The sequence below is a fragment of the Cebus imitator genome, unplaced genomic scaffold (assembly GCF_001604975.1).
Source record: "Cebus imitator isolate Cc_AM_T3 unplaced genomic scaffold, Cebus_imitator-1.0 Scaffold98, whole genome shotgun sequence".
Taxonomy (NCBI): Eukaryota; Metazoa; Chordata; class Mammalia; order Primates; family Cebidae; genus Cebus; species Cebus imitator.
In genome coordinates, this window is record NW_016107413.1 from 129,064 (window position 1) to 150,717 (window position 21,654).

The following is a 21,654-nucleotide window of genomic DNA, read 5'->3' on the forward strand; positions in this document are numbered from 1 at the left end:
GAGATGGGGTTTCGCCACACTGGTCAGGCTGGTATTGAAACTCCCAGCCTCAAGTTATCTGCCTGCCTTGACTTCCTAAAGTGCTGAGATTACAGCCGTGAACCACTATGGCCAGCATTGACTAGTTTTATTCTTTGATTCTAATTAAAGATAACACTTGGAAGGAAAGCTCCCAGGTTTTCTGTAAATAAAATGCAAAAGTAATTACAATTTCTAATTAATAATCGCAGAAATGATTCCTAAATTAAAAATAAAAGGAGTAAATTCTAAATAATCAGTACCGAGGCTAAATTTTAATCTCCACAATCCATAATAAAAGCTTTGGCTTTCTACATATATGACTAATAACTAACACTATAAAACAAGAGTTTGGAACTCTATGACACTAAACTTGAGTGAACTATAAAAATGCTGATTAAAAACTTAAGAGTACATGAAAACAAATTCCAAACTGATTTACCCCTCATACATGCCATCTCCAATTTTAAACAATAGATTTTTCAAGAAAATAATCCTATATTCATTACTAGACATCAGAGTGCAATATCTATAAAAATGACCTTCCAAGTTCATTAGTTCATTACAAGTCCAAATAGTTGTCTATATATGGTGTTGGTGATTTCAGAATTTCTATCAGATAAATGTATTGTGCGGCATTAAGTATTTAATAAGGCATAAAATTACTTGAAATGTTATTCATTTTAGAGATTCACAAAAGTGCTTTAATGAAAAGGAAACATGAGTGAGGGTCACAAAAAACTGTTAATTATAATTTTCTAACAGAAGTTATGCTAAAGCCAGGTATCAAACTCTTAGAGAAAATGGCTATAAAGGAAGAGGAAAGCAACCACGGTTTGGAGGTTTTACTAGGACTTCAAGAATCTGATGACAGAAAAAGTCTCATCTGCTGCAATTAATAATGTGGGTATAAGTGTCACAATACAATACACAATGAGGAGAGAAAAAAGGCCAGAGAACACTCTTATGATGTGTAGCAATTTTAGAGAGTAACAGCTAATATTTACTGAGTGTTTTACTACATGCCAGGCACTATTGAAAGTACTTTAATATATTCTCATTTAATCCTCACCAGTACACTGAAGTGGGTACTTCCATTAACCCCAATAAGCAGATATTCCTCACCAATAAAGAAGCCAAAGGATAAAATGTAATTTTACTAGAGGTGAAGCTCAGGTTTAAACTAACGCAGTCCGCTGCCAAAGACCATATCCTTAAATATTAAATGCTGCCTACGCAGATTAATATTAGAAAAGAAAGACTGAAAGGAAACCTGCCAAAGTATGTATAGCAGATAAGGAGTGAGACTGATTAATTTTTGAGCTGTTCTGTTTTCTAAACTTTCTCCATTGAGCATATGTTCATTTTAATTTTTTTAATTAAATAAAGCATAACTCAATCTACCTCAAGGAATTCAAAAAAGCAGTATGAAAAATCTAAAATGTCTAAACAGATTAGCTTAAATTCAAAGACTAACAAAAAAACCCAGAGATAAAAATGCAAGGAATTTAAATTTATTTAATCATAAAAAAGAAACACTAATGCCTAAGCATATTACAGTATATGAATGTTTATTACGCTACAGAGAATGACAAATGCGTATTTGAAAATGGACTGAAAAATGATATGCAACAAAGAAAGAATTCTCATCAGTTTTCATTTGAAAGCTGTAAGATAATACTACAAGCCAGGCCATCAATTTTGTTTATAAGTTTAGTTTGTGTAATCTTCCCCACTGAATTTTAAAACTAAAAGAGAAACATGTCAAAGATAGTTTAGGTTCAATTCTATTGAGGAGGGAATCATAGGAGGAGGAATGTTTAATTCACTATAGAATCACAATGTAAAGACCTGTTACTAACACAGGTAGTATAAGGAAGAAATGACAACAAAGTACTCATAATTCAAGGGCCAGAGATAATCTGGGAAATAATTCAACACAGGTTGGTTTATTTCTACAGTACCATCTGGTCTCTACATCATATTGTACCATCAAGCAGCAACCAACCAACATAGAAACAGGACAAATAAATCGCCTAATAGTAACTATAATGAACCATAGTCCCAACTTCAGTTAAAGTATGAAGAACTGGGTTGCAACACAAAAAGATAACCCTGTAATCAGCTTTTTGTCTGATTACAGGATTAAAAACAGGAGGGCAGGTAATTGGGACTAAAAGAGTAAGGGGAACTAGTCACCCGAGCAACATGGCACACATGAGAGCTTCGGTCTGTTTTACTACAACTAAAATAGATAGTATGCACAGCAGCTACTTTCCAGATCTTTACATATTCAATTTTGGTGTTTACCTACACCTCCTGTTTGAAACATATATTTTTTAAATTTAGCAGATACCATAAAGAAGCATAATATCTAAAAAGGAGAACCCAAATCTAAACTAAAATAAAATACAGAAAATAAAAAGATTCCAAAAGTTAAGCAAAAAATTTCATGAACCAAGTACATTAAAAAAAGGGCAGATATAATTATTGGGACTAGTATTCAATCTTCCTCCTATTTCCCAGAAACTAGTCTGATGCTACTTCAAGGAGAAAACACACAATGTCGTATTTTCAGTTTTAAATAGTTTTAAATGTTTATAGTTATTTTAATAACTATTTATCTTTTAAATAAAAAAATTTAAAGTTAGGTGGGGTTTTTTAATGTCAAACATTTTAATCACTCAATTTTAAGTCAACAAACATTTATAGAGCACCTATATGAGCCAAATATGGGCTAGAGGATATAAGAGGGAAAAAGAAAAGACATAGTACTTACCCTCATGGAGATTGCAGTCTAGCAAGGAAGAAAGACATGAAACAAGGACTTACAATAAGTTAAGTGTTATCAAATAGAAGGTTATAGGGAAATCTTTAAATATATAGCAAAGGGTTATAAACACATTGGGGAAGATGGATATCTGGGAGTCTGGCAAAACTTCTCTGAAAAACTGACATTTAAACTAAGATCTGAAAAATGAAAAGCCACAGAATGCAGATGGGAGGGGAGCATATTCCAGGTTCAGGAAACAGCATATGCAATAGCCTGAGGCTGGAAAAGCATAGCATTCAAGCAACATAAAGAAGTCAGGATTGACTTGCACACAGAGCACAGAAGAGCAAGTGTCAAGAGAAGAAACTGAGAAGGTAGGGTGGCAGACTATATAGAGTCCTTTCTAAGCTATTTTATGTATTTTGGACTAAATTCCAGTAATAATGGGTTGAAGTTTTGGGGGAGAAAAGAGTGGAGTAACATGCATAGTAAGATTTACTTTGGGATAATTTATTGCCAGTTTTCTCTTGACCACAATGAGAATGGATTGGAAAGGATGTAACTAAAAGCAAATGCTAATTTTGCAAAAAAAATCAAAGGGCTCTAAAAGCAAAATTTCAGTTTAGAAAAAATTTTAACAGCTTCACACGAGAACTGTCAACACTTTCTCAAGGAATTAAATACCTGATCTCATAAGTATCTATCTGGCAACATATAAAAGCTTGAAAGAACAAGTTTCATTGTTTCTACTGTTGAAATATCAAAGCAAAATTCAAACAACTGCTATTCCCAAATCAATAAATGGACAAAGCTGGCACAGTAACAGATGAAGAATTTCACAGAGAAGGCAAAAAGGTGCTATATAAATGTGACATAAAGTTAAATGCATAACATCTGAGTACATGCACACAAACACACACAAAAACAGAGATATAATGTCATCGGTTATAAGCATCAGTTTCCTCATTAAGTAGGGTTGGCCAAGGGTGAGGAGTCACAGCTGTAATCCCATCACTTTGGGAGGCGGAGGCGGGCCAATCATGAGGTCAGGAGTTTGAGACCAGCCTGGCCCACATGATGAAACTCCATCTCTACTAAAAGTACAAAAATTAGCCAGGCATAGGTGGCACATGCCTGTAGTCCCAGCTACTTGAGAGGCTGAGGCAAGAGAATGGCTTGAACCTGGGAAGGGGAGGTTGCAGTGAGCTGAGATTGTGCAACTTCAGCCTGGGCAACAAAGCGAGACTCTGTCTCAAAAAAAAAATTAAATTGAATTGAAAATGTAGGGCTATCTTAAAAGCTGCTATGGAAAACAAGACAAAATGTTTTGCAAACTCAAAGGTATTTTATACTAACATCAATATGGACTGTCCCTAAACAAACAAATCTTCATGTGTCACAAATGTTAATCTGATGAACACGGTTTTCTTTTACTTTTTAAGACTTTTGCTGGAGACCAATTTTTCCCCTGCACCCTCCTTATAGAACTAAACTAATTATTCCTTTGTTTATAAAAACATCTACTCAGCCCGATCTGACCATAGACTTCTCAGGTTCAAAAGATGTCTAGGAAAACATTCAAATATGTAACTTCAAAGGATCCCTGAAGAAACTCAAAATAAAAAGTCTTGACCTTATGAGAAAATAATATCATAATTTGCTTCACCTACACAGATATAAATATTCACCATCAAACCCAATAATCACTCTGGAAAAATATGTAATGCAAACTAAAAGGGAAAATCATTAGTGATTCCTAATTACTACTGGAATTGCTTGCCAGACATATACAAAGTGGAGGCGATATCCCTCATCACATCTATAATCTAAAAAGCAAATGTTTTCCTATTAGTTACAAAAGAAATTAAAACACAGCTAGCTACAAAAGCAACAATTTAAACTCACCTAAGGAGTTTCACTTCTTCAAAGTTTCGCCCCCTTTATTTTTTTGTCAACCATTAATTTGAAAAGAAATTTAAGCAAAAGAAAAAAATAAAAATAAATGTTACACTTTGGCATAATGAACATTATTTTCTTTATATAGATATTAAAAAAAGCTAATACACCTTGAAAGTTTCTCACAGCTAACCTGTTTTTAAGAGNATACATTTGACACTTTGGCATAATGAACATTATTTTCTTTATATAGATATTAAAAAAAGCTAATACACCTTGAAAGTTTCTCACAGCTAACCTGTTTTTAAGAGGCAAAAAAAGGAGGAAATAGAAAGGCGGAGGGGGGGATGGCGGGAGGGACAAAATAGTTAATAAAACAACAAAACTGTGTCAAATAGAAATATGAAGATCAGTCAGGGAAAAGACCAAAAAACAAAGACCAAGACAAAAAAAGAAAACATAACTGAGTCAACAATCATTAAACAAAAACACGAAGCATAAAACCTTTAACAGACTAAAATTATGACTAGAAAACAGAAGAAAATGAGCTCTAAAAATAAAATGGTTACTGAAAAACAAGTTAAAATAAATATATTTAAATAAGTGGTGAGCAGATTATCAAACTAGGAATAACGTATGGATTGAGTAGGAAAATGGAGACAATACAGCATATTAGAAAAAGATAAATGAACAGAAATAAAGCCACATATTATATCCTATAATTTACTGATTTATATGTAAACTGTTAACTCACGTATTAAAATTATGTAATCTCATACAATTATAATATAAAAAAATCATTCTAATAATTATGTAAAAAACATACAAGGAAAAATATAACCCTAAGAGTCTAAGAAAAAAAAAACTGATTGAATAAATTTAAGAAATTACCAGCTACAGAATAATTCAAACACAATATTGGAAATATGGCAAAATACACAAAGTAAGAAAGAAGAGACTTCTCTACAAAGATTTGCATCTAGCTGTAAGTGACTGTTGGGTGTCTTTACTCAAACTAATTTTCTCAGAGAATACAAAACTATAAATGTAGACAAGATTTAAGACTTTTATTTAAAAAAATACAAAGGCTTCTTTATTAATTGGATGTCTGGGTAGTAAAGCTATTTTTCAAGGCAAAGTTGTTTCCTTACACTCACTCAAACATTTTTAAGAATCGGGATCTTCAAAACTCCTTATCCTCACCCAAGACAGCAGAGCTTAAGAGCAACCCTCCGCAGACAAGTAAAATAAAGTTATGGAAATACCGAGGCAAAACACACAAAAAAAGATGACAAATGAAAGACCTAGAGATAAAATGTTTACTTTGCTAACATGTCAAATGTAAGAAAAATGCAAACAAAGCAATCAGCAAAAATTGCTTTAATTTAATTTATTACAATATTTTTCACAAGATAAACAACATTCAACCAACTTCCAAATTTAACCTTAAAAACTCCTTTAATGTATTTAGGTCTCTTCTTTCCTTTTCCCCTTACTCATGCACTTTTATTACTGAAGTATAAGCAAATATAGAATAAACTAGATCTGAAAACAGGCATAATGTGGGTATGAAGGTAAGATAAAGAACAATATCAAAGATTTGTTAATTCCTTTGGAAGTGAATGTTGTTATGCCAAGTACACATTCATACCTCTCTTCCACAGTAAAAGAGTTACAAGCTAGTAATAACACATCAGTGAGATATTTTGTCTTTGCTTTTGAAAACAGTATTAAAAGAGGTTCTAGAGCACTGGAAGGCAACAGACCACTTTGGGTCTCCTGCTGAGAATGAGTTCTAGTTCATTTTTCACAGCTTACATCAAAGACTAAAAGGTTCAAAGTCGTTGGGATCTATAAGCACATAATAAAATAAAACAGGAAAAGAAAACACCGAGTCAAGCTCAAGTGGATTCTCAAATTGTATAGGTATGTATTTTATATCCCAAGTGTAATGAACGGATAACCCAGTCTACTCATAAACCTTAATTTCTTAAAAATCAGTTTTTGGTTTGGTGATTTTATCTTTTCTTACCACAAAGGTATTCTTGGATCAAGTTTCTCTTCTTCTTCCTACCAACTATTCCATTTTTTTTAACCCCTTACTCACTTCTGCACTTTACTTGTCCCATCCCAGTATATCAATTGTATCAACTACCTACTTTTCATTTAATATTTACTAGTGCTGAAGAATTGGCCCCCTAAAGAGCAATAAAACCTAATGTCTGTCCTCCAGGACCTAACAGTATAGGAGAGGAAACAAAGGTAAATAAACAGCCATAACCATGTGATAAAAGCACTAGCAGAGATCAGTAGAACCACTGAATTCTGCCCAGTGACATATAAGTTTTAAAGGATAAACAGACAGATATCTGTAGAATTTACAGATAACAGAAGGGCATTCCAGGGAGAAATAAAACATGTGCAGAGACAAAAGGATGAAAACCAACATGGCTGATTCTAAGAACTGCCAAAGAGTTGTACTAAGCTAGAGCACAAAGTGCAGGTGAGGACATAGCAGGAAAGGTGGGAAAAGGTCTGTCTTGAGTGCCACATTAAAATAATTGAGACTGCTGTTCAGTCACTTTCAATGGGGGAAAAGAGGAGGCATGACATGATAACATGTGTATTTCATAAAGTTTAGAGCAGTGGTAATTTTGCCCTGGAGGTATAAGGCAGTGTCTGGAGACTTTTTAAAGTGTTACAAGGGGATAGTGGGGGGCTACTAGCAATTACCAAGTAGAGGCCAGGGATGCTAATAAACATCTAACAATGCATAGGAAACCTGCCTACAACCAAGAATTATCTGGCCCAAAATGTCAACAGTGCTAAGGTTAAGAAACCCTGGTTAGACATGACTCCTAGGATATAAGAATAGACTAGGAGCAGGGGCTCAAGTAGCACTTAAGTTCTGGGAAAGCGGAGGCCTTGTTCTTGCTTACCCAGCAACTCTAGACCCTAGCCGAGTACGAGATATAAGGTAGGGACATACAGTATCTACTTGGTGAGTGAATGAATGAAGTAGTACTCCAGGCAAGAAGTACCAAGGCCTGAAACATGGCTGTGGCAATGATAATGGAGAAGAGATTCAAGAAAGTAGAATAAACAGTTATTATTTATTAAATAGACCTAAGAAATGAACAGTAAATCTAAAACAAAATGACTTTCAGGCTTCTGGCTTGGAATAACAAGGTTCAGAGAGGGTCAAAAATTACATTTTAGGTATTTTTAAGTTTGAGATAAATGTGAGATATTCAAGAGGTCCAACAGTTTACATATGGTTTGAAATATCTAAGAAAATTCAATTTTGCCACCAGCTTAACCTAAAATTATCCTCTGAACTACAGTAAGAAGTTCAATAAAAAATTAACAAACTCTATGTCCAATATGCTATCTTGGACTGGATCCTGGAATAAGAAAATGTAATTAGCGGGAAATCTTAGTAAGATATGATTAAGGTCTACTATTTACTTAACAGTAATGCACCAATGTCGGTTTAGCAGTTCTGAGAAATAGACCAGGTAATAACAAAATTTTAACATTTGGGAAAACTGCATGAGGGGTGTATAGGAACTCTTTAAACCATTTGTGTAACTTCTAAGTAAATAATTTCTTACTCCAAAATTAAAAGTTTATTTAAAGAAAAACAGCTACTACCCCAAATGTGTTAAAACTTCAGTATTTGGGATCTATATTAAACATTTAAATTGATATATGTATCTTAAGAAAAGCTAAAATGTCAAGAGTTTTTTCTTACCTCCATTGATACTTGGTAGTACCACAATGACCAAGGAAAGGGCAAATAAAACTTTTAAAGGTAGCCAGACAGAAAATGGCAAACACACAACAAAAGAAGAAATAAGTAAGTACTAGAAACATTCATATATATTTTTTTTAATCTTCTGAACCATACTTTAACAGCTTGAAACAATATATTGTACCACTAATGTGGGCAACTATTCTGGCAAAAACACTGATGAATTAATTCTTCCCATCACCATCCTATTCATAACTTTAGAGCAGTAACAAAACACACTGTATACCATGGTGAACTCTAGTAAAACATGAAACTAAACTCTGAGTATGGAAGTAGAGTCATTTTGATCAGTCCAGCTTCTCCATAGTGCTTTCAAAACCTGTATGTAAATACAATTTTTAAAACTAGGCAAAATGAGCAATCCATTACAGGTGTTTCTTAATATAAAGAACAAAGATTTTCCTGAAAATCAGATGGGAAGACCCAAAAAGTAAAAGTCTTTCAGAAAGGCACATCAATGACCCGCTTAGTTATTAATTCTGTTACCTAAATCAATCAATTAAATATCTAAGCTTGGATACAAAACCCAAGGTATTTTTGCCATACGTATATATAGGGTTCTGTACCATCTGTCGTTTCCAGCATCCACTATAGGTCTCAGAATGTATCTCCTGTGAATAAGGGAAGACTAGTATTATTTATGTTCCTCTCTCCCTGTCAGCAGTATTTAATCTGACCATCAATGACATGGCTGAAAATATTTGATTTTATAAATATTTGGTATTCTTTTACAAAAAATGACTTACCAACTTTCTTTAGTAGGCAAGTGTTATTATTAATAAATTTAGTTTGCTGGGAATAAAGCACAGCATAATGGATTCAAACAGTCTGGGTTGAATCCTGGCTTCACCTCTCACTGTATGTGTAAACTTGGTCAAGTCACCAAAACCTTTCCATGCCTCCGTCTCCTCTGTAAAATAAGCCTAATAGATTCTACCTATACAATATGTAAGGTTTTAAAAGGAAAATAAATGGAAAATGCTTAGAACATTGTCTGGCATATAGGAATTACTCACAGAGCAAATGTTATTTACCATCAATCATTCTTACACTTTCATTGCCTACCGCAGGTCTGCCTGACAAGGTACTCAAAGAACAAGCGTAATATGTTCTCTGTATTATACGAAAAACATACACTTTTTCAAAGACAAGATAAACTTTTTCTAAATGGGAAAAATCCTATAATATTTTATCTTTCCCTTATTTTAGGAAACCTATTATATCATCTTAGTATAATTTTCTAAGTACAAATATACCCTGGTGTCTCAAATTCTTTTGTTGTTTTAATGGCTGTTTATTATAGTAAGATTGTATTGAAATTATTTAAACAGGACAATCATGTTTTTAAAAAATCATACATGATTACCCTCCACGCAGATAGCATACAGGTTATCTCTGAAAAGCAAGTCGGAGGAAATGATCCAGAATACATCACAGAAAGTGAAAAACATGTAAAACATAGAATAAAGGATAACAAAGCAGATAAAGTGTTTACACTTTCCCATGGCAGAAGAGAGAGAATGGAACACAAAGGTTATTTTAAAAGACAATGACTGAGAATTTTTCAATGTCAGTAAAAGACATTTCAGAATCTAAACAAGCCAAGTTTTAAAAAAATTAACATCAAGACATATCATACTCAAACTGCAGAAAACCAAAAAGAAAGAAAAAATAAAATCTTAAAAGCAATTAGAGAAAAAGGGATTGTCTTCAAAGTAGCAAGTTAGGTAGCAGATTTAAACCCAAGTACACCAATGATTATATGTAAATGACTAAATGTTCCAGATAAAACACAAAGATTGTCATACTCTATTTCTAAAACCCACTTTCATATTCTTAAAAGACAAAAAATAAAAAAGTTAAAAAGTGAAAGTAAAATGATAGAAAAAGATATGTATCTATAAAAACAAGTCATACAAAAACTTGGTCAAGTTACCAAATAGAAGTCATACAAAACTTACTATCTGTATAATAAGTAATCAGAAAAGAAAGAATTAAGTAAGATTTGAGCAGGTGGAAGAAAGAAGAATAACATTCCTGGCTAAACAGGAACACGGGAGTATAAAAGAAGCTACTTAGATTAAACTATGAAGATCTCTGAAAATTAGGAGTACCCTTAGTGGTAGACAAAGTACAATACTATTAAAATATCTTAACCTCTTTATACTATCTTGAGCAGAAGAGTGACACAACAAAGGTAGAATCGAATAAGGTTACTATTACAGTGTTACACACTATACTGAAAGGGAGAGAGACAGAAGACACCATAGGCAAAAAGATTCGTTTGGATGATGCCATCTGTATTAATCCAGGTAAGGCAAGGACCTGGTAGTAAGAGACATCAAAGGGATGGAACTAGAAGGCATCTCAAAACCTATTTGCATCCGTACTCCTTCTTTGAAATTTTAAAGGCAAAAAAAAAAAAAAAAAAGGAATGTGCTTTTAAAAAGATAACTATTTTTGTCTCCTACCTTTATAACTAACCTCAATTATATATTGATCCCACTAACTCGACCTAATAATGTATACTTTAGTAAGGAACTTTTGTAAAAATACAATACCAATGAGCAAATTAGCCTACATAAGGTGCAATGTGCACAATCCATAATTACACGACTTTTTCACTATTAACACTACTAAGAAAAAAATCTATTTTTTTCCTTTTTGAATGCAGATGTACATAATATGAAGTTCTCTAATATCACAGCAACTAAAAAACCTTTTTATTTTCAAAAGCTCTTCACCAAGAGGCTATTAACTGTAGTGAACTCAAATAACTCACCAATGCTGGGTGGGCTACCATAGTTAATTGGTGACTCAGGTGGTCTTCCACAGTGCAATGCAGCCAGAGCAGATCCTTTCCACACAACATGCTTGCAGCCTATTAAACACATGTATTTTTATGCATACAAAGAACCCAAAAACAAAAAGATAAAGAATGTCTAAATCCTAAGAAAAAATGTTCATACTTTTATTTGTGCGTAGTAAGGACTGTCTTCCAGCTCCTAATAAAGTTTGTACTCCAGGAACACTTTGAGGAATTTCTTGTTCAAGAAGAGGTCCTAGTCGATGACATATTTGCAGCAAGTGGTCAGGTGCTAAGTGTCTGTAATACTTCACCTATTATGTAAAAGACAAATATAGTATGTTTCAGTTTATCATTTTAATTTTCAAAATCTTTCGGCAACAATAAAAAAATCATCTAACTATAAAATAGTTTGTTTTGCACCTCTGACGGTAAAGTAAATCTCCAGAATAATTAAGAATTAAAGACAACTGAAAGTTTATGTTCTTATTAAAAAATTTAAGAACACTTAACATCTATGCTGAATTTCGTAACTTACCAAAACCTTAGAGGGAAAGGCAGAATTCCAACTGCTACTTTAAATACATTTCAACCATAAAATAAAGCTACCAACTCTAAAAAGTTTGAGTACTTGTGGAACAACTTCAAAATACTGCTTATCTAGCATTTGAAACCATTTTAAAAAGTAACTATTTTTGTCTCCTACCTTTATAACTAATCTGAATTATATATTGATCCCACTAACTCAACCCAATATTATATACTTCAGTAAGAACTTTTGTAAAAATAGAATACCAGTGAGCTAATTAGCCTACATAAGGTGCAATGTGCACAATCTATAATGCTCACATTATTAGTTGTTCAGTAAATTAACAATATTTACAATCTAAATAAAATTAAATTGGAAAATACTTTATAATTAGCTATCAAGTTACAAAAAAATTTCCATAGTAGTACCTAACTACTCTAGTTCAGCTGTTCTCAAAGCATGTTTTGGAAACCCCTGGAGGTCCATCATATAAAACTTATGAATAACACTATATTAGTTGTTTTCTACTTTTTCTCATGAATGCAGGGTGGAGGTTTCCACAGGACATATAACATATGATGTCATAACAGACTGAATGCAGAAGCAGATAGGAAAATGTCTCTTCTATTAAGCCAGATATTAAAGATTCACAGAAATGTAAGCAGTTTCTCCTCATAATCTTTTTTTGGTTTGGAAATTATTATTAAAATGTTACTTATATTAATATGAAATTAGTTTATTAGTATTATTTAATAGGTCTCTAATATATTAAATGCTAAGTTTCTAATATGGTAAATGCCCATAGATTATAACCCACACAAATAAAGGAACTTCAATACATTATATAAGCGTAAAGGGATCCTGAGACCATGAAATTTGAAAATTTCTCCTGTTTACCCAGTAACGGCAACTTTAACATGAACTCCTCCTTTTGATAAGACTGATTTGGGGGGAGGTAAGGATTTAAATCATTTCATTTCATCTTGTAATTTCTGCCATACTCTGACTGCAGAAGTCCACAGATGATATGTTTTTAAAGATAGCTAATAGTCATCCCTCTAAGCTGAAGCCAATAGGAGAAACCTACCTTACTCTTTATCAAAATAAATTCCTTCTTTCACAAAGATAACAGGGAGCCATACTGTTACACTTTAGTAAGATCATTTAAAACAGCAGAGTTTTTGGCATACAGTAGGTGACAGGTCAGCAAAATGAGTATTTCTGGAAAAAAGGGTTCTAATAGAGTATGCATAATATAAATCATACATCCTACCTCCCTAGTCAAAAAGCACACTGACATTGAAGTCTGAGAAATCCTGAGATAATTTCCCAAACTCATTTTGCTACAGAAACCCTTTTTCCCTAATAATATATACCATATTTGCTCAGAATATACTTTAGGAAACGCTAGTATGATTATCTCAATTAAAAAGCATTTAGAAGAAAACTTACCAAAATGAGAATTTTTAAAATTGTATTTATAATTTTCTTTAATCTTCTCCAAAATAATTTACTTAAAAATAAAACTCAGAAGAAAAAGTCTAGAATACTTGTAAGGTTGCTTCCAATTCTAACCATGCAAATGATTATTTTAATGTGACTTAATTGATCAAAATTCCTTTCAAAAATTTAACTTTAAAAAAGATGGAAGTTCACTGACTATTAACTTCAGATGTGTGATAATCCTGTTTTAGAATCCTCTGACAAAATATATTTTCAGATAGTGAAACTGAAAATCCTTACTGTAATTCTCTCTCTCAATAAAATATTACGAATCCACTTACACTCAAGCGCTTTCTTTGGTGATTTGGAATGTTTGATTTTTCCAAATCAACTTTCTTTTTTTTTTTTTCCCCAACGTCAATGAAGGCACAGCTGGATTTAACAGCACAAATTTGGAAAGGGCCGTATCAGCTGAGTTTGATCATGTCCTCTAGCAATGTTAACTAGTTTGGAAGAAGAATTTGAAAATTCAACAATGGCAAAGAGCTGAGTTTTGTTTGCTTGTTTTTCAGCTTTCATTTTAAAGTTAGAAGTGATACTTTTAGTTTTTAAACTCCTTGTGCTTTCTCTGGCTTTGGAGACTCCATACAAGTTGATCCTTCTGCTGGCAGTCTTGTCTTACTGCTCACCACTACATCTCATTCTCCTTCATGTATGTCTCAGTCTATGTCTCACTCACTGCCTTCCATGACCTATTTACACCACCTGTGCTCCTTTCTGGAAACTATCTTTGTTTTCTCACAGAACATTATAATCCTCAATGTCCCTTCATCCCTCCAGCACTGTGTAGTACTTACCATATTAATTGTTCTTAATATGTTTTGATATCTAGACTTAGGGGAATCTAATGATACCTATGATCTTTCCCCAAAAAAATATAAAAGCCCTACCATTATCTGCCCTGTTTGGGGGGTTCATAAGACTCGTGCACTACAATAAAATTGTCAGTTTACTTGTCTGTGTCCTGCATGAGAAGAGATTAGGCCACGTTCACCTCTGTCTACCAAATACCTAATGCAGTACTTACAGGTAAATGCTTAATAAAGTTCTAATTGGATAAACGAAGACTTAAGAATATGGAGATAGTACTGATTTCCCCACTCCCAAAAAACTCAAAACATTTTGTTAGCACCTATCCCAGTAAATAAAAATAGATGCAGTAAAACTTCTTTACATTGTAAAATTCTTTATTCTAATAATTTTTGGGTTTTTTTGTTGTTGTTGTTTCTTTCTTTGTTTTGAGATGGAGTCTGGCTCTGTTGCCCAGGATGCTGTGCAATGGCGGGATCTCAGCTCACTGCAACCTCCACCTCCCAGGTTCAAATGATTCTCCTGCCTCAGCCCCTGAGTCGCTAGAATTACAGGTGCCTGCCACCACACCCAGCTAATTTTTGTATTCGTAGGAGAGACGGAGTTTTACCATGTTGGGCAGGCTGGTCTCGAACTTCTGACCTCAAGCAATTTGCCCCCCTCCAGGCATCCCAAGTGCTGGGATAACATGCATGAGCCACAGCATCCAGTTGATTCTAGTATTTTTTAAATACTTTTTAAAGAAAGCCATGGAACATGTCTTCAAACAAAATTTTAGACAAAACAGATTAAAGGTACTCAAAGTATTCTTACGTAAGTGGCATCAGGGAACACATATCTCAATGCTTGACTCTCTACTTGCTTCCTCTTAGCAGTCCCTGAAGTACCACCATGAAAGGGTCTCTGGAAAGAACAGTGGAAACAGACTAACAAACAATGCTATTAGCCTCTCTTTCCCAAGAGTCTTCTTCCCTGCCCCTCATTTTCTCAACAGATAATCTAACCTACTTTATAGGAGAACCTTTTTTAAAGCTGAAATTCTGTTTCTTCCCTATCAAAGCTGTAAACCTACCAACACCTGTACCAACTGTGTCAAGATCTTAGTAACACAACTGTCACTCTTAATATTTAAGATCCAATCCCTCTACCTATGCTTTGAATCCTAACTTCTCTGACTGCACAGAAATGCTACACTATAAATCAGACCTCCACATTCTAGTATGTATACTAACTTCCTCTCAACCAATTCCTTCTCATCTAGACTTACATTTAAATATGCTCATTTTGCATCCACTTTAGGAAAAAACAAAAATCCTCCCTAACTGCTAGTACCCAACACCTCCCCACCCAAATGTCCTGGCTACCTCTTTCCCATTCTCTTCATCTCCAGAAACATGTTTTTTAAAAAAAATGATCCATACTCCATCTCATTTCATATCCCATGCTCTACTACATACTAGCTCCCACACTCATGACTTGACAAAAAATAGCTCATATCAAAAGTTCACCTTAATTATCAGTAACTCCAATAAGCATTTTTAAATCTACACCTTATTTAATGTCCCGTAATATTTCACCTGTTGAAAACGTCCTCATTGGCAAACTGTTGTGTCTTAACTTTTCTGACACTCCTTGGCTTAGTTTCTTCCTTTCTAAGCATTCCTTCTCATTTTTCTTTCAGGCTTATCCTCCTCCACATAGCCATTAAATGGTAAAGTTCCTTAAGATCCTGGGTCCCAGAGTCCAGTTCCAGATCCTCTTTTTCATCTCACCATATACTATCTCCTTGGATAATTGTTATACCAATGACTGCCAAATTTCTATTTATAGCATAGACTTGCATATCAAACTCTTAAAATATCTCTCTAGACCCCCAAAGCATCTGAAACTCAACATATGCAAAACTGAATTGATGGATCCTCATGAAAATATTCCCCACTGAAGTGTTCCTTACACCTTGGTGGATGTCAACCTCGTTTATTCAACCTTAAAAGCCAGAAACCAAGGAGTTGCGTTTTTTAGAACCCGTTCCTTCCTCCTTCCTATCACATTCCCAATATCCAAGCAGTCACCAACTTCACCTTAATTTTCCTTCCGAATTTTAAATCCATTTACCTGTATCTCCATAATAACAGTCCAGGTTCAAATCATCTTTGCAATAAACACCTACCTTTCTCAAATGCACTCATGCCCCCTTCAAATCTGTTCTCTTTACTGCAATTAGAATGCTCTTTCCAAAACACGTATCTGATCAAGTCACCCCTACTTAAAACACTTCAGAGGCTTTCCTCACTCTTTGGATAAAGATCCAAATCCTTAACATAGTCTACAAACCAAGAAATGCATCTATGGTCACTTATTTTTCTAGCTTCACCTGGCACATTCCCAGTCCCTTTCCCCAACTCTCGCTTTTCACATTTCAAACACATGACCTTCTTTCAGGTTATTTACACAAATCTCTCTCCTGTCAGACTTTACCATATAGTATATACTCTGCATTTCGCCATACTCCCTTACCCAGACAACTCTTCTGTGTCTCAGATCGTCCGTCTAATATAACTTCCTTGTTTTTCTATACTCTACACAATCTAAGTCTGTTTTGCTGGTTGCAAGCTTTCTGTGAATTTTCCTTTATTAACTCATCTATCAGCTTGTGATTACACATTTAAAAGTATAATTTAATATTTTCCTATTTCACCACTGACTACAAAAGAACAGGGGCCATGAATCTTTTTGCGCTCAACTGTACCTCTCTCACGAACTGACACACATACATATACACACACACACACACAGAATATTTTTTTAAATAAAACAATCTTTACTATTGCCTTTTTCTAAACATTCTTTACATTAATCATATTCATATTCTTCATAAACATTCCATCATTTATGGATATACATATGTGATTTCCAATTTTCAAGTTAGTATCCTTAATATAAACTTAAGCTTTTTAATTTAATTAGCTGGTAAATAATTAAAAGAAGCATTTTAAATAATATCATAATAAAATCTCATATATATTGCATATATTTGGTTTCTCAGTAATCTGTCATACGATATTATTTCAGAGGAAAAATAACCCCTCAAGATCCTCAATTTGATATATGTGTTACTTTCTGTGACAAGCTGCTTTCAAACTCTTAACGTTCAATACACAAAAAGTATGACCAGATTATAAAGCTCAGTGTGATAAATCATACTAATATAGCTAACACATACATATTGGCTGTACACTGAATGCCAGGCCTTATGTTAAGTGTGACAAGTTTTACATGGAACTACTCAATTATTTTAACAACTCCCGGAGGTATATGCTATCATTATTCCCATTCTATAAAAAAATTACAGAATTTCTTTAAACAGATATTGCAATCTTCCCAAGTTCACACACAGTAAGCAGATGAGTCAAACCAAAGCAATCTAACCCTAGACCCTACAATTCATAGTATCACACAAATGACCTATTGCCTCTAATATATATATATATATATATATATATATATATATATATATAAATGTGCAAGATATAAGCAAGTTATACTATACACATTTTGAATAGTTTTCAATACAGACATCAAACTGAGCCAGAAAAAGAGAAACATTTCAGTTCACTTTCACTACTAGGGAAACTAGCATAAAAGCATAAATTCCCACAGGTAAAAGGGAACACTTAAAAAATTCTAAGGGTAAAAGTAGAAAATAAAACTACAATATTTATAAGATTATACTGCTAAACCGTTAATTTAAAATTAGAAAGTAGAAACAGATTGAAGAGTTAATACCATATTTATTGCTACTAATTTAAAAAGTCCCCCAAGAATGCCAATTTATCAGTAGTGCTCAACTTTTAAAAACTTACCCACACTCCCAGTTTGTTTTTGTTTTTAAGACGGGGGATCTCGTTCTGTCATCAAGGCTAGGGGGCAGTGGCACAGTCATAGCTCACTGCAGTTTCAACTTCCTGGCTCAAAGGATTCTCCCACCTCAGCCTCCAGAGACTACTGATACATTTCATCAAGCCTAATTTTTACTGTATTTTTTAAGAGACAGCTTGAACTCCTGGCCTCAAGTGATCCTCCTGCGTCAGCCTCTCAAGTAGCTAAGATTACAAGCATGAACCACCACACCTAGCTCTCATCCCTTTTTGATGAACAAAACATTTTATCTTCTCCACTAAGATGCAAGAATGGGCCTTATGGATGCAAATCCTGATGTCATCCCATTGAGATTCACACTTCTACTGGCTAAACGAGGGGGCTAGTCAGAACTTTTTCAAACTTATGTCCCTTCCACCTCCATTCTCAATTGAGAATTGCTTGCTATGGCAACAACAATCTTTGGTTAATTGTCCATCCATTTTAATCCTTTTTAATGGTTAAAATTTGAATTAGACAAAGATATCCTTTTTGGAAAATGTCACATTACATTATTTACAGTAGAACTCAACAAACATTTGTAACCATCATACGGTAAATATTTGAGGCTTTAAGAGTAACATACTATCTCCATTGCATGTCATATTTTTTTAAAACAATTCTTTAAAAATGCAATAACCATGCTTGGCTTGGAGGCCTTCCAAAAACAGATATCCTGCACTATTTACCCACAGCAGCCATTAATTTACCAACTTCTGATTGAAAGAATGATTCATGGTTCTAGCAACATTTCCATCAGCAAGAACAACAGAATTCTGTGAAACAGCAGCAACCCTGCTCATTCCTTGTCCATCTCGGCCCAAATCATACATCTGTATCATCCTTTTTTCAGATCACATATATAAAATATATCTAAAATTATCCATTGCGATTTGAACAAAAGGATCACCTTTTGAAAATGTAAATTATAGTATGAAAAGAACAAGAAAAGAAACTGAGCTCTTTGAGAGGTTTATTATCCTGCATTTTTGGCTAAACCAACATTTTCTGTTAGTATGCTACTTCATATAAACAGCCATCCTTTCCAGCCAAGAAAATGTTGCCATTATCTCAGTGGAAGGTATTGTTAGTAAGTGTTATCAGTGGGAAAAAATATATATAAATGATCTGGAAGCCACTGTACTCTATCAGACATACCGTCACTAAGAACTTGTACTCAGTTTTTAAAGAAATGGTCAGTAGTTTAAAACACAAAGTCTCACCAGGCATGGTGGCTCATGCCTGTAATCCCAGCACTTTGGGAGGCTGTGGTAGGGGGATCACTTGAGGTCAGGAATTTAAGACCAGCCCTCCTAACATGGTGAAATCCTGTCTCTACTGAAAATACAAAAATGAGCCAGACATGGTGGCACACGCCTGTAGTCCCAGCTACTCGGAAGACTGAGGCAGATTTGCTTGAACCCAGGAGACAGGGGTTGCAATGAGCCAAGATCTCACTACTGCACTCCAGCCTGGGTGACAGAGTTAAGACTGTGACTCAAAACAAACAAACAAACAAAACCAAAATACAAAAACATCTCAAGTCACACAGCCTGTGTTTAAAGTTGCTAAGGCTTAGGGTGGGAAAAACATTGACTCTTTCTAAGCCTCAGTGTTGTCAACTGTATGACTGGTATCACACCAGTCACCACTTTGAATAGTCAAAAATTATGAAATTACTTAAACCATATGAAGTTGTTAGTACTGCACCTAAAAGCTGGCTGTTCCTTTAATTACACTCTGTATTACATACTACATCTACATATTGACCTTTCATGTTGAACAAAATCTTTGTGAACCTAAATAGGAAAAAAATTTGAGTATCTTTTTGACAACCTTTTCAAAGTGATGTTAGAGCAATATATTCATTCCAATTATTTGATTCAGCTGTGAAGACCTAGAAATGCCCTTCTTTCCTCTAGCATATAATTATTATGAAAATAAGATCTGCTGTTTGGCACCAGTATCATCTGTGTAACTAGGCTTTCACTTCATCCCTATGTTCTGAACACCTAATTGGTTCTATAAAAGTCACTTTTTCAGATCTCCTATCTATTTTCTCACAATTTTGTCAGCTCTAAAAAGCTAGTTACACTTCTGCTATTATGTTTTTGAGTTCTAAAAGGCCAGTTTAATGAAATATACTTATTTTTACATTATTCTAACATGTAAACAAAATTACAGAAATACCATATATTGTATAATTATATATTGCATATTTTTATAACATATATAATATACAATGTTAATACAAATTTATAGAAACACAATATGATAATTATTTTGTAAGTCTATTATTAACATCCCAGCTATTAAAATCCCAGCACCTAAAATTCTAAAAACATCTAAGCTTATAAATCTGTTACTAACAGTGAGGGTTAAATTATAGGCTGGGCGCAGTGACTCAACGCCTGTAATCCCAGCACTTTGGGAGGCCAAGGCAGGTGAATCATAAGGTCAGGAGTTCAAGACCACCCTGGCCAATATGGTGAAATCCCGTCTCTACCAAAAATACAAAAAATTAGCTGGGTGTGGTAGGGGGCGTCTATAATCCCAGCTACCCGAGAGGCTGAAGCAGGGGAATCGCTTGCACCCAAGAGGCAGATGTTGCAGTGAGCCAAGATTCTACCACTGCACTACAGCCTAGGCGACAGTGTGAGACTGTCTCCAGAAAAAAAAAAAAATTATCTATAATCTTTAAAGCAAGAATGCATTTTCTGATTTTTTTTTTTTTATTATAACAGCTTCTCCACAGAAAAACAGTACTCTGGGCTGAGTGTTCTCAAAATTTATTTATGTTTATAAGCACATAAGCTTAAGTATTCTCCCTATTTCACACAGAGAAAACTGACGTTCAAAGGCAGCAGTCTGCCTGAGGGCATACATTTGGAAATAGGAGAAATAGTAATCAAACCCAGGTCTCCTGATTCTTAGTTTACTGTTATTTTTATTATGTTACAGTTTCCTTCTTAGAACTTTAGGTTTCTCGCCATTGACACATAGATTTGATGATTAAAAAATTAATAGAATCCATATAAGTTAGTTCAAGTCAAGTCCTCTAAGGCGGGTAACTATTCTCAGAATGAGCTATTGCCTATTATTTCTAATTATACTTAAAATTAATATAGAACCTCATTAAGTGTCAAAATCAGTCTTGTTCTTATTGTGAATAAACAAGCTTCAAAAAGTGTGTCATATTCAGATTTTTGTCAACTGTTAAGAATTCATTTAGAGAATAATTCAGCTTACATTAGCAATACAATTACCAATACAAATTTGTCATTTAAAGAAAATACAGTACTAAAAGAAAAATAAAACAGGCTGGGCACGGTGGCTCATGCCTGTAATCCCAGCACTTTGGGAGGCTGAGGCGGGCAGAGCACAAGGTCAGGAGTTCGAGACCAGCCTGGCCAACATGGTGAAACCCCGTCTCTACTAAAAATACAAAAAATTAGCCGGGTGTGGTGGCACATGCCTGTAGTCTCAGCTACTCGGGAGGCTGAGGCAGAAGAACTGCCTGAACCTGGGAGGAGGAGGTTGCAGTAAGCCAAGAGCGTGCCCCTGCACTCCAGCCTAAGTGACAGAGC

At 34.2% G+C, this 21,654-nt stretch overlaps 1 protein-coding gene across 5 annotated transcripts in view; it reads right to left on the bottom strand.

Annotated features, from left to right (window-relative positions):
- LOC108309848 (pleckstrin homology domain interacting protein) overlaps positions 1-21,654 on the bottom strand; it is a 144,491-nt gene that overhangs the window by 114,040 nt on the left and 8,797 nt on the right. For 3 of the 5 annotated variants that reach the window (XM_037741289.1, XM_037741288.1, XM_037741291.1), the window contains exons 5-7: positions 11,471-11,621; positions 11,284-11,382; positions 2,798-2,815 (exon numbers count right to left, since the gene is read on the bottom strand). In XM_037741289.1, the coding sequence (XP_037597217.1) occupies positions 2,798-2,815; positions 11,284-11,382; positions 11,471-11,621 (268 nt within the window). The remainder of the gene's footprint in view (positions 1-2,797; positions 2,816-11,283; positions 11,383-11,470; positions 11,622-21,654) is intronic. The other 2 variants (XM_017536401.2, XM_017536400.2) reach the window with 1 other exon arrangement.